A 14,330-nucleotide genomic window follows, 5' to 3' on the forward strand; every position below is an offset into this window, starting at 1 on the left:
AGGAGAAGTTGGCGGAGTACCGTTTGTTGCCAAGAGGGGTCGCCTCCGCCTCCTCTTTTGCCGGCGGCTCGGCGGCTCCAGAGCGCGCAGGGCAGCAGGGGACCGAGCGAGCGAAGTGCTGGCCGCCTCCGAGCGCCTTCCATTTCGGCCGGGAGAGAGAATCGACTCCGACTACAAGGCACCCTGATGCCCAGAAAAGCGCACAGGCTTGCGGTTGAGTAATGGGAAGCGCTGATCTCCCCTCGCCTTGCTCTGCGTTGGGCGGCGGATCTCGCAAGAAGCATTCTCGCCCAAGTGTGTGTCTGTCTCTCTGTGTGTGTTCAAGTGACCTGTGGGGTCTCTCTCGTTACTGGACGGGAGTTCCCAACACCGCTGTCCACTGGGCATCCTGACAAGCATGGCTGTCAACTTTTCCCTTTTCTTGCGAGGACTTCTATTCGGAATAAGGGAATTTCCTTTTAAAAAAGGGAAACGTTGACAGCTATGCTGACAAGGGCTGCTGGGAGTTGGAGTCGAACCGCATCTGGAAGGTCACAGAGGTCCACCCCCCCCCCCCGTCTGACGACAGACTTGCCTCTTTGTGTGGGGAAATACTGTATGGGGTTCCGCGTGCGTGTGGCTGTGTGTATGTGTTAGTAATGAGCCTGGTCCTTTATTGAGAGTCATGTGTCCCTCTGCTTTTGCAGACTCTAGCTATGGGAACCAGTGTGGTGTGGGGGTTATTTTCCACTTTTGGAACTTTCTAAAGCATTTCTGGCACAATTTAAACCCCATTGCCAGTTTCCCAGGACATTTGCCCAATTTTCGAACAATTACCCAGGATGCCATTTTCGGAGGAAATTGGGTCGTATGGCATCCCTATACAGTGGTACTTCGGGTTAAAAACACCTCAGGTTAGAAACACTTCGGGTTACAGATTCCACTAACCTGGAAGTAGTACCTCGGGTTAAGAACTTTGCCCCAGGATGAGAACAAAAATCGCTCACCAGTGGCGGCAGCGGGAGGCCCCATTAAAGTGGTACCTCAGGTTAAGAACGGTTTCAGGTTAAGAACGGACCTCCGGAACGAATTAAATTCATAACCAGAGGTACCTCTGTATAACACAGGGGTGGGTGGCGAACAAGATGCAAGCACCCATTAACCACAGCCAGCATGGACAGGGATGATGGTAGCCATAGCGCAACACTATGGAGGAAGAAACTACGTTTACTAGCTTTAACACGTTTTCCATTCATATTTCATCATGACTTTTAGATTTGCTGCAAATCCACTGATGTGCTGAGGTGCACCTTGAGGCTGTGGCGTTGCCATCTTGCGCTTTCCAATAGGCACATTTTCCTTCTCCAATGACTTTCATCCTGCAGCACAAAATATAGAGTCAGGCAAGGGTCAAATGTCTCCCCTACAACAATAAATTGGTATTGACAAGTTAGGATAATGCAGCTCAATTCACTTGTCACCTGGAACGCATGTGAATAGCGCAGTGGCAGAGTGTTCCCTGCTGGCACCTGCCTGGCTGTAAAGTGAGGAGCTTGGCTGGCTGATCCTGCCCTGCTTTGAGGGGTGTACTCGCAGCACCCCGCAAGCCCGGCACTGCTTTGTGAGACTTGTAAAAAGAATCGGAATCAGAAGTATCTTTATTTGCATCAGCCACAGCCACAAAATAAAATGTACTGAAGATAGAGGTAAAAACTTAACTCTACAAAATACAGTCCAGGTCAGGGGTCAGCAACCTTTTTCAGCCATGGGTCAGTCCACTGTCCCTCAGAGCATGTAGTGGGCCGGACTGTATTTTGAAGGGGAAAAATGAACAAATTCCTATGCCCCACAAATAACCCAGAGATGCATTTTAAATAAAAGGACACATTCTACCCATGTAAAAACACGCTGATTCCTGGACCGTTCGTGGGCCGGGTTGAGAAGGCGATTGGGCCGCATCCTGCCCCAGGGCCTTAGGTTGCCTACCCCTGGGTCAGGTCAATGGCCCACCTAGTCCAACGTCCTGTTCTCACAGTGGGAAGCCTGCAAGCCAGACCTGAGTGCAGCACCACTCTGCCCACTTGCAATTCCCCTCAACTGGTTGCCTCTGACAGTGAAGGTAAAGGGACCCCTGACCATTAGGTCCAGTCGTGGCCGACTCTGGCGTTGTGGCACTCATCTCGCTTTATTGGCCAAGGGAGCCGGGGTACAGCTTCCGGGTCATGTGGCCAGCATGACTAAGCCGCTTCTGGCGAACCAGAGCAGCGCACGGAAACGCCGTTTACCTTCCTGCCGGAGCAGTACCTATTTATCTACTTGCACTTTGACGTGCTTTTGAACTACTAGGTTGGCAGGAGCAGGGACCGAGCAACGGGAGCTCACCCTGTCGCTGGGATTTGAACCACCGACCTTCTGATTGGCAAGTCCTAGGCTCTGTAGTTTAACCCGCAGCGCCACCCGCGTCCCGACAGTGAAAGTGGAACATAGTTATTGTAGCACCTGCTGTGATCTGAAGCACATCACCTGCAGGATTCCAAATAAATTGCATTCTAAACTCCCATTTCAGGGGAGTTGTGATTTTGTTCAAAATTACGTTCCTTAGGGAAGAAGCCCTTCGTTAACAATTATATATGGAGCTGTCTTGGGAAACATTTCATTTTTGATTATCAGTATTTATGGGAAGGACTCACTTCGCTGTGTCTCCATTTAGCCATTTCCGGGTCTCTCCCATCCCTGGTTGGACACCAATCCAGTAGCTCCTCTTCATGTCATGACGTTTACAATAAGCCTTTAAAAGACCAGAAGGTATCAGAGCCTTGAACTGCCATGTTCACAGTGCAACTGAAAATATTACACAAATCCAAAATGTTTACCAGTTTCTTTTAAAAAAAAGAAAGAGCAACTTGTTGGATGGAGTTATTTTTTATATAAATAATTTTTATTAACATTTTACCATTTTTTGACATCCAAATATCATATAATATATAACAAAAATATTGTTCCCCAATTCCCCCCTCCCCCCACGACTTCCCTCAGCTTCCCATTCTGGTTTTTTGACACATTATCTTATCCTGCTTATTAGTTGTTCTTATTCTCTAACTTTTTTTTTTCAATTTTTTAATTAGTTTTCCAAGTTTATAACAAATATAACACACAAAAATTTAAAAACATATTTAAAAGAACTATTCGCTAACATTTTTAAACATAATTATTATTTTTTCATCATTTTAACATCCTCATTCTATTTCCTGCATTTGTTTCATTAACAGCGAGTGTTGGATGGAGTTCTTAACTCAGTTCAACTACCAGCACAGGATACAACTGTGGGTGGGGTGTTTGTTTGTTTTAAATAAATACTTTTTAACAAAAAATATTTTATGTGCTCAATGTTTACTGCTATGACCCTACAATTATTTTTGTATTTAAATCAGCTCCTTTGTACTACATAATGGTTGAACTTAATGATTAAAGTACAATATAGCCTGGTTCACATAAGCCGTGGTTTATTAAACTATTGTTTATTAAACTATGGGTTAGAATTATGTGGTTTACTTACTGATCTGAAGCTATGGTTTGTTGCAGGCTACAACTAATTCAGAATATGGCAGCTAGACTGGTGACTGGGAGTGGCCGCCAAGACCATATAACACTGGTCCTGAAAGACCTACATTGGCTCCCAGTATGTTTCTGAGCACACTTCAGAGTATTGGTGCTCACCTTTAAAGCCCCAAACAGCCTCAGCCCAGTATTCCCGAAGGAGTGTCTCCACCCCCATCGTTCAGCCCAGACAATGAGGTCCAGCTCTGAGGGTCTTCTGGCGGTTTCCTCACTGCCTACTGTCAGGTTATAGGGAACCAGGCAGAGGGCCTTCTCGGTGGTGGCGCCCACCCTGTGGAACGCCCTCCCATCTGATGTCAAGGAAATAATCAACTATCTGACTTTTAGAAGACATCTGAAGGCAGCCCTGTTTAGGGAAATTTTTAATGTTTGATGTTCTATTGCTTTATTATTATTATCAGTGCTTTTTTTCTGGGGGAAGGCAGGGGTACGCATACCTCTAAACATTTTGTGAATCTAAATTTGGCCTCATTGAGGGGCAGTATTTCATTATGAGTAGGAAAATGAGAGTACCCCTAAACATTTTTAACAGAAAAAAACACTGCTTATTATTATTAATATTCTGTTGGGAGCTGCCTGGAGTGGCTGGGGAGACCTGGCCAGATGGACGGGGTATTAATAATAATAATAATAATAATAATAATAATAATAACAAATGCTTGTTTGTTTTTACAATCACTTAGTGTTATGTGCTAACCCAGCACCCTTGTTTAACCATAGTTTGTCTGACCACTAACCAAGCTACAAAAGCATGAGGCAAAAGCAGTTGGGAAATGAGCCAAAGCCATGGTTTCTTTGACCACCCATAGGACAACTCATGGTTAACTTGTGGTTTGTCGAACAAACCATGGCTTTGAGTTATATATCAAACAGCTTAGACAGACAATGTTTCCACACCTCACCTTTTCATCCTCTTCAATCCTAGCAAGAGACGCATTGTCTGAGACGCAAAAATCGTAGCTGGAGTTCCAATCCCCTTCTTCTTCCGAAAAGTAGTAGCATTTGTTTCTAAAGCCAGTCCAGTTGTATGGGCAATATTCAGCAAAAACAGGGTTGTAACTTGTTTGCTCTGTTCTGTTAGAAAGAACTAAGATAGGTACAGAGAATTCAGTGATACCAGATTATTCATCCAGCTATCGCTGAGAAGCACGGACAGAAACTGGGATCATTCGGCCGAAACAGAGTAGGGCCTAGCTATCTACCTCACAGCTCCTTAAAACATAACTTTTTTGTATTCTTTTGCAATTCCCAAGTGCAAAACATAAGTCACATACCTGTATATCTTAAGCACATATGTATCCCTTTTTACTATACATCTACAATACACTCCATCTACTAGCCATCTTGGAAGATTAGCTGAAAGTAACAAAAGTGAGGCACACAGTCTCTAAAGAGAAACAACGTTCTGTTGCCAAGGGCAGGATGACAACCACACCTACAGGAAGCCTCTCCGGAAGCCAGGAGTTGGCCCAAATATCTTGCTGTTTAAAGTGAAGGACAAGAAAGCATTCACTCTCAATTCCATGCACAGATAGGCACTTGAATCTTGCACTTGTAACCAGACAATGTCCTTCACCATATCTGAGAGCAGGAGCTATGGGGCCACAGGGCAGATAATAGCAGCACAGAGAGCTCTCTTCTCCAACAGCTCACCATTACTTTCTCCCACCCATCTCCCATCTGCTACCCGAGGCAGCTGCTTCACTCTGCCTCATGATAGGGCTGGCCTTGCAGGGAACACTCATGCAGGCTGACTAGGATACAGCTCAGGAATTTGCCCCATTGCTGGGAGACAAAGGGGAGCAGGAGAACTGGGAGCTTGGTAATCTCAATTTCCAAGACCAAGGGAAGAAAAATTGGGAATTATGGAAAAGCTCCCTTTGTGTACACACTGTGATAATAGCCCATCCAGTGCTGGATGTAGGTGCCTTTCTGGGGTGCTGTACGTATGATGTCATCCCTATGTTCTCCCTGTCCCATAGTATTTGCCAATCTAAAGCAAATTCTGCTGGAACTGTTATACAGTGGTACCTCGGGTTACGAACGTGTCAACTTACGTTTTTTCGGGTTACAAACGATTGTAATCCAGAAGTAAGTTGTCCGAGCTCTTGGAGGCCTCACTGCTGCCTGGAGGAAACCCGGACATCCGCGGGGACTACGGAGCTCCCTGAGGCCTCCGCGAATGCAAGGACCAAGCCCCGACATCCACGGTGCCTAGAGAGGCTCCGCAAATGCCAGGAGCCAAGTCCCGACATCCGTGGTGCCTGCAGGGCCTGCAGAGGCTCTGCGACTGGGCTCCAGCTGCAGGAGCTCCCTGAGGCCTCCGCAAATGCCGGGAGCCAAGCCAATTGTGATTGTGGAAGAGGACCCTGAGCCCCCATCCAAACAATGAGTGCATGTAATAAAAGAATTAGATTTTTAAAATCTAAAATACTGTCTTATTTATTTTATAGTACAGTACATTGATTATTGCCTTCATTTTATGGATCAATGGTCTCATGAAACAGTAAAATCCGTGTTAAATTGCTGTTTTAGGGGGTGTTTTTCACCATCTGGAACGGATCAATCCACTTTCCATTACTTTCAATGGGAAAGTCTGCTTCAGGTTAAGAATGCTTCAGGTTAAGAACGGACTTCCAGAAGCAATTGAGTACTTAACCTGAGGTACCACTGTAATCCCTTTAGTGCTGAAGATGAAAACTTTTGCCCAACACGGGTCTTGAACTCACAACCCTGAGATTAAGAGCTTCATGTTCTACTGACTGAGCTATCCCGGGTGGCTGAAGAGAAACTTCAAGGAAAGTAGCACCCAAGTTTCTGCAACTTACCTACTGCAAGGAGAATGATGATGATAATAAAGAAGACAACATTGAGAACAATGGAAGACTTTAGCCGTGAACATTGCCTGTGTGGTAGGGAACAAATAAAACATATATCCATAAGCGCTCATGAGACTGATCCAACAGAGCTTTGGAGAACTCTACGTTTAACACCTTTCCAGGATGCTACAACTCCAAGGCAGTTCTGTATGACAGCTTAACATAGTCAAATATTGCACTGGTGGTGCCAGCCACAAAATGTTGCAGTATAATATCCTCACCACAAAGCAGGAGGACTCTCCTCAAGGTTGTGGCCTCCATGCCCTCCTGCAGAATAGTCTAAGCCAGAGCTTTCCAAACTTTTCGTGCTGGTGACTCACTTTTTAGAAATGCATCATTTCGCAACACAGTTTGACTAGCAAACTGGATGTGGGATGTAACATAAGCAGTGAAGTATTCCTATTTGCCCAGAGTGGACACACAGGAGGATGTTACTCCAGGCAGGAGGACTTCCTGTCACACCTGGTCTGGAGCGTCCTCCCCCTGCGTGTGACCAGGTAGATGGGCATGACCCTGTGAGACCCCATAAAACACACAGTTTGGAAAGCTCTGCTCTAAGCTGTAAGCAGCTCAAGCAGGACCAATCGCTTGGTCCTTACTGGGCTTTCTGAAAGGATTTCCCCCTAAATGAGAGCCTAGAGTCGACTCATCTTCAGCAGAGCACAGATTCAGGGAGCACCAAAGCAAGGTCGGGGGTCTCTTGCTCTGATGCCACACCTCTATGTTTGCCTTCAGTGATGTAAGCAGCAATTCAGCAATGCCAATATAATCCAATAGAAATAAAAAAAAATTTAAAAAAATGTCCAGTAGCACCTTAAAGGTAAAGGGACCCCTGACCATTAGGTCCAGTTGTGGACGACTCTGGGGTTGCGGCGCTCATCTCGCTTTATTGGCTGCAGGAGCCGGCGTACAGCTTTGGGTCATGTGGCAGCATGACTAAGTCGCTTCTGGCAAACCAGAGCAGCTCACGGAAACGCAGTTTACCTTCCTGCCAGAGTGGTACCTATTTATCTACTTGCACTTTGACGTGCTTTCGAACTGCTAGGTTGGCAGGAGCAGGGACCGAGCAATGGGAGCTCACCCCGTCGCAGGGATTTGAACCGCCGACCTTCTGATCGGCAAGCCCTAGGCTCTGTGGTTTAGACCACAGCGCCACCCGCTTTTTGTGTGCCACCCCGTTGCCAAGCCAAACTCTCCTCATATCTTTGTGCTGTGCTGTCGTTTCGCATCTTTCAGCACCCATAGCAAACTCTTCACCCCTACCTTTAAAACTCTCCACCACCTTTCTCTACCCTAACCTTCTCCACTTCCTTCTTGTCAGGTCCTGCCCATAAGGCCGATTTTACAAATAAATGAGGTTGTAAAATGGTGCCTGCTGCAGCGATGGTTATAGTGGAGACATACTGAACTTCAAATGGCCCCAGTGCTCCACAAGAGAACCTCCCTTCCTTATTTATGTCTCCTGCTACATTTGTCTCCTGTCCTTTTTGCTTCTCTCCCTAGCCTTGCCTCTGTCTCCTTCTCGCTTCCTCCAGCTTCCCTTTCCCCAATCAATCCCTTAGCATCCTTTCTTCTGTGGTCTCCTCGTTCCTAAACCCACAATCTGAGCCAATTCCAACCACACCTTGGGCGCAGCCAAGATTTTTGTTGGAGCGGGTTAGGTCTTTAGTTTTTTGGGGGGGGAGAGAACCTCAGTTAGCTATGTGTTTTTATATATTTTTATTGATTGCGGGGACAGCTGTCCCTCCCAGCCTCCCCACTTTGTTATGCCCATGAACCACACCTAGACACCTGCTCTTTATGTTAGCCCCTGTGGATCCACAAAAGCTTCCCACGACCTACCTCCATCCATTCGTTCCAGTCTCGTTGCCTGTTGGCAAAAGGAATTTGCGAAGACGACTGGCTACATTCCCCTCACTTCTCTCTTCACTGGGGCTGGGGGGTGGGGAGGGGGCGAAGATTGACTCTTCGATTTCCCCCCCTTCCATCCTGACCAGCTTTTTTCGGGATCTTTGCCAGCTCCAAGGCTCTGGGAATAACTTGGCGCATAATTTCCCGCTGCTCCCGTTTTGGGCTGTCCTGTCCTGCGAGGCTCTGCCAAATTCTCAGCCTCAACGCGAAAGAGAAGCAGTCGCTCGGAAAGTCAAGCCTCGGCTTCTTCTCTACGCTCGGAGAGGAAACTCAGTAGGCACTCCCCCCTCCCTCCCTCCCTTCCTCTCCCCGCCCCCCCCTCTTTCAGGCAATTTCTCAGAAGTGCCCCAGCCACAACTCCGCTTCAGCCCTCATGCAAGACAAGGCGTCCCTCCCCTTTGCTTCTTATTTTGTGTTCCCTTCAAACACCACGCAGAGGGCCTTCTCGGTAGAAGTGCAAGGCCCTTCCATTAGATGCCAAGGAAATAAACTTTTAGAAGGTATCTGAAGGCAGCCCTGTAGAGGGATGTTTAAAATGTGTGATGTTTTCCTGTGTTTAAATTTGTTGGAAGACTGGTTGTGGCAAGCCAGTCAGATGGGTTGCTGTTGTTATTGTTGTTGTTATTATTATTATTACTACTCCTACTCATTTGGTTAGAGCATGGTGCTGATACCGCCGAGGCTCCAGGGTAGATTCCTGTATGGGGCAGCTGCTTAGTCTTGCTTTGCAGGGGGTTGGACTAGATGATCCTCAGGCTCCCTTCCAATTCTACGATTCTTTGATTATTATTATTATGTAAAAGCAACAGACAAGGCTTTGATGGGTGTGGGATTGCAGGACTTGTCTGTCCGTCTGTTCTGCTTGCATAAGCCCCATGAGTGAACACTGCCCTTTACAGAGGGAGGTGGGGAACCAGCGGTCCTGGGATAGCACACCCAGTAGAGCACGAGACACTTAATCTCGGGGTCATGGGTTTGCGCCCCACTTTGGGCAAAAGATTCCTTCCTTGCAGGGGGTTGGACTAGATGACCCTTGGGGTCCCTTCCAACTCTACAGTGCAATGCTTCTATGATTCTATGATGCAGATGCTGCCAGACTCCAGCTCCCCTCATTGCTGACCATGATGCTGGCTGGGACTGATGGGAGCATGAGGCTTCAGGTGGAAGGATCCGCAGGTTGGGGGGGGCAGGGAGGGGACTACTGAGGATGCAGCAGATTCGGCCTCCAATGAATGCCTTGGCCTCTGCCTTTGCTACAGTGGCAGCAGTAGCTGCAGCATGCTCTTTGCTTTCTCAGGCAGAGGGGAAGGAAGTACCGTATTTTTTGCACCATAACACTCACTTTTTTCCTCCTAGAAAGTAAGGGAAAATGTCTGTGCGTGTTATGGAGGAAATGCCTACGGGTGGCATGCCTACGGATTTTCCTCCTCTAAAAACTACGTGCGTGTTATGGTCGGGTGCGTGTTATAGAGCGAAAAATACGGTATATTGTGAACACGCTCTTGTTTGCCGTCTTGCCTCCAACACTGTTCGGCTCCTATGCATTGTCAAGCATATGCAATCTAGAGACGTATTTCCTTCCTGCTATAACCAAAACAAAAATATGTTGCGTTAGACACCCTCCGGAAAAAGCAATTATCCCATCCACTTTAAGAAAGAAGATGAGAAAAAGGAGGAGCCAGAGCTGGGTGAAACTGTCAACACCAGTTCTCTTGGTCCGTCCCCGTCCCCCCCCAATTCTCCACATTTTATTTTGTTACCCTTTTCCCCCAATGCGTTTGATTGTATTTTTCAGTCAGGCAGAAACCATGTAAAGCATAAACCAAACTAAACAGAGAGAGACAAAGGATGCTAATAATAAAAATAAGAATTGATAGTTTGTTGCAGGGCAGGCCCAAGACATTTTGGTACCTGTGGTGAAATAGAAACTGGTGCACCCCTTGTCACCAGGGAGCAACTACAGGGGTGCTGACTCCTAGAGACTGAACCTCTACGCAATATTGAATTGAATTTTATTACTGCGGTCACAGACCAGTTCCGGCTCACTTACAATATCAGGAAACTCATAAAACACAACAGGAATACATTGAATTGCAATTGGGTATAGAGACAATTCAGATACAGCGGCAGTTAAAAATATATATTAAATCTTGATCACTAAAATTGTCATTTAAAACCTTTTCCCCCCAAAAGATATTTATTAAGGTTTTTAAAATATAACAATAAAAAAGAAACAAAATACAAAATACAACATAAAAACAGTTTAAAAAAAATACTTTCCCATAACATATCTTCCTTACGCTTATTTCCCCAGACCTCCTCATACCTCCCTTCTTTGTATTCCACTTCAATTTGTTAGTTGAGCAAATCCTTACCATTAAGCTTTTACCCATTTATAAACCTTTTTTTTTGTATCTCCTAAAGCATTACAGCTGGAAACCCCTTAGTTTCTATCCAACATCCTTCTAACATTAATTAATTTTACAATATTTCTGTAAATAGTCTTTAAATTTCTTCCAGTCTTCTTTCACCAACTCTTCTCCCTGGTCTCGGGTTCTGCCAGTCATTTCTGCCAATTCCATGTAGTCGATCATTCTTCCAGAGTGGGTAAATCTTGTGTCTTCCAATACTTTGCAATGAGTATTCTTGCTGCTGTTGTAGCATACCTAAAAAACGTTCTGTCCTTCTTTGGCACCAATTGGCCGACAATGTCCAGGAGAAAGGCCTCTGGTTTCTTCAGGAAGGTATATTTAAATACCTTTTTCAGTTCATTATATATCATTTCCCAGAAAGCCTTAATCTTTGGGCACGTCCACCAAAGGTGAAAGAATGTACCTTCCGTTTCTTTACATTTCCAACATTTGTTATCGGGCAAATGATAGATTTTTGCAAGCTTGACTGGGGTCATGTACCACCTGTATATCATTTTCATAATATTCTCTCTTAAGGCATTACATGCCGTAAACTTCATACCTGTGGTCCATAACTGTTCCCAGTCAGCAAACATAATATTATGTCCAACATCTTGTGCCCATTTAATCATAGCAGATTTCACCGTTTCATCCTGAGTATTCCATTTCAACAGCAAGTTATACATTCTTGACAGATTCTTAGTTTTGGGTTCTAACAGTTCTGTTTCTAATTTGACTTTTCCACCTGGAAGCCGATTTTCTTGTCCAAATTATATGCCTCCATTATCTGATAATAATGAAGCCAATCTCTCACTTTGTTTTTTAATTTTTTGAAACTCTGCAATTTCAATTTGTCTCCTTCTTGTTCCAAAATTTCCCAATATGTCGGCCATTTGGTCTCCATATTGAGCCTTTTCTGAGCTTTTGCTTCCATTGGTGACAACCACCTTGGGGTTTTATTTTCCAATAAGTCTTTATATCTTACCCAGACATTAAACAATGTTTTCCTGACAATATGGTTTTTGAATACTTTATGTGCTTTGACCTTATCATACCATAGATATGCATGCCATCCAAATACATTGTTAAAACCTTCTAAGTCTAAAATGTCTGTGTTTTCAAGAAGTAGCCATTCTTTCAACCAGCAAAAGGCTGCTGATTCATAGTAAAGTTTGAGGTCTGGCAGGGCAAATCCACCCCTTTCCTTTGCATCTGTTAATATCTTAAATTTTATTCTGGGCTTCTTGCCCTGCCAGACAAATCTAGAGATATCTCTCTGCCACTTCTTGAAGCAATCCATTTTGTCCACAATTTGCAATGTTTGAAACAGAAACAACATTCTTGGCAATACATTCATCTTTATCACAGCAATACGACCCAGCAGTGAAAGCTTCAAGTTTGACCAGATTTCTAAATCTTTTTTCACTTCGACCCAGCATTTTTCATAGTTGTCTTTAAATAAGTTCCCATTTCTGGCTGTCATGTTAATCCCCAAATATTTCACTTTCTTTACCACAGTCAATCCTGTCTCATTCTGAAACCTATCTCTTTCAATCGGTGTTAAATTTTTCTCTAAAACCTTAGTTTTTAACTTGTTCAATTTAAAACCTGCCACTTGACCAAATTCTTGAATCAGTTCTAAAACTCTTTTAGTACTAGATTCTGGCTCCTGTAGCGTCAATACTAAATCATCTGCAAATGCTCTCAGTTTGTACTGTTTGGCTCCAACCTGTATACCTTTAACCAACCGGTCCCTTTTAAATTGTCATTTAAAACCTTAATCATTTTGGTAGTACAGCTTGTTCCCTAGGTTTTATGGCAGTCACACAGAATTTGGCCACCCTTAGCGTGATCTCTAGATCCTTGTCCTCTACCAGGAGTTTTAGACATTGAAGTTCGGAGATTTTTGTATAACAGGAGTGATAAATACCGAGCGTATACCCCTGTAGAAACGGCAGCGTAACAAGACATGAGAGATAGTTTCTACCTCCATCGAGCCGCAGGGGCAGACTCGTTCCACGTACGGTTTAGCCTCGAATCTGCCCTGCAATAAGGCAGATGGCAACACGTTCAATCTAGCGAGGGTAAATGACCGTCTGTATTTGGGTATTTGGAAGTGAGAGCTGGACCATAAAGAAGGCTGATCGCCGAAGAATTGACGCTTTTGAATTATGGTGCTGGAGGAGACTCTTGAGAGTCCCATGGACTGCAAGAAGATCAAACCTATCCATTCTCAAGGAAATCAGCCCTGAGTGCTCACTGGAAGGACAGGTCGTGAAGCTGAGGCTCCAATACTTTGGCCACCTCATGAGAAGAGAAGACTCCCTGGAAAAGACCCTGATGGTGGGAAAGATGGAGGGCACAAGGAGAAGGGGACGACAGAGGACCAGATGGTGGGACAGTGTTCTCGAAGCTACCAGCATGAGTTTGACCAAACTGTGGGAGGCAGTGGAAGACAGGAGTACCTGGCGTGCTTTGGTCCATGGGGTCACGAAGAGTCGGACATGACTAAACGACTAAACAACAACATTTGGGTATTTGTAATTTTGACAAATAATTTGCTGGGGTAAATCCTCTCCCATTATCTTTTATTGCTGGGTGTTTATTCATCTCACTCATGTGGCATCTCCGCAATATTTGTTAGTGGGAGGCTGGGCCCCCTCAATGTTTGCCCAAGCATCACACATGATGTCATGACATTGTCCGTGATGCCTGGATGTGACACTGTCGTGCACAACAGCCAGATGCAACACTGTCGTGTGTGATGTCTGGGGGTTGCATGAGCCAGGAATGCAGTGGCACCTCCTCCTCTTGTGGGGAAGCAACCCCTGGCCCATGGGGGCAGCAGAAGGAGGAGGAAAAGGAGACAGAGAAGCCACTGGCCATGGAGGTTGAGCTTCCTTGTGACACTCAGACATCACGCCTGATGGCGTTGTGTCCAGGCCCTGAGTATTGTGGGGTGTGAAACACAGAGCAGTCAAATACAACATTCCTAGAGTGGACATAAAAAGGGGATGTCTGGACCAGCCAGTCGGAACTTCCTGTTTCCTCCTGGGCTGGGACAAACTTCCTCTACATGTGACCAGAGGTGGGCGTGACCTCCCCTTTGCAGGTAACAAAATAGCACAGGGGAGGCAGCCATCTCTCTCTCTGACTCCATTCCTCAAAGTAGCAACATTTCCTTGGCCTGAGATGCTCTCTTCCAGCCAAGAGAGGACAAAGGAACTATCTCCTTATGGGATACATTCCACGTGTATAGATTTTGTAACCTAAGTCTGCCTTCTGGGATCCTTCTGTGAACAATATACTTTTATACAAGACTGTGTCGTGTCTATTCTTTTAAGAGGGAATAAAGGGGAATTACCAGGAAACTTATTTTAGAGGCTTATGCAAGCTTGGCAAAGACGTTATCCAATGTGTAAGTTTAAAAGGGGAATGTTACTCTGCTAAATCGTAGAACTTGTTAACACAAGTTGGGAAGGATATAATTAAACAATATATCCTCTCCTGACTCCCTGAACATTCCCACAAG

At 45.2% G+C, this 14,330-nt stretch overlaps 2 protein-coding genes and 1 long non-coding RNA gene across 3 annotated transcripts in view; 1 reads left to right on the forward strand and 2 right to left on the reverse strand.

Annotated features, from left to right (window-relative positions):
• Positions 1-9,121, forward strand: part of LOC308470076 (killer cell lectin-like receptor subfamily B member 1B allele A) — a 55,945-nt gene extending 46,824 nt beyond the window's left edge. The window contains exon 5 of the mRNA XM_080993340.1: positions 8,716-9,121. Coding sequence (XP_080849466.1) covers positions 8,716-8,895 — 180 coding nt within the window. The 3' untranslated portion in view covers positions 8,896-9,121. The remainder of the gene's footprint in view (positions 1-8,715) is intronic.
• On the reverse strand, positions 1,189-8,668 carry LOC308470093 (C-type lectin domain family 2 member B-like). The gene is made up of 5 exons (XM_080993365.1): positions 8,319-8,668; positions 6,426-6,502; positions 4,500-4,684; positions 2,670-2,767; positions 1,189-1,358 (listed from the first exon to the last, which is right to left on the reverse strand). Exons 1-5 carry the CDS (start codon positions 8,462-8,464, stop codon positions 1,232-1,234), a joined length of 633 nt encoding a protein of 210 aa, XP_080849491.1. The 5' UTR covers positions 8,465-8,668; the 3' UTR covers positions 1,189-1,231.
• Positions 9,122-10,387: 1,266 nt separating the features above from the next.
• Positions 10,388-12,692, reverse strand: LOC308470299. Its single transcript, XR_013982352.1, has 2 exons — positions 12,575-12,692; positions 10,388-10,564 (listed from the first exon to the last, which is right to left on the reverse strand). It is a non-coding gene; the product is annotated as an uncharacterized lncRNA (long non-coding RNA).
• Positions 12,693-14,330: the final 1,638 nt, after the last annotated feature.

This window comes from Podarcis pityusensis (genome assembly GCF_964106645.2).
Source record: "Podarcis pityusensis genome assembly, chromosome: 2".
NCBI lineage: Eukaryota > Metazoa > Chordata > Lepidosauria > Squamata > Lacertidae > Podarcis > Podarcis pityusensis.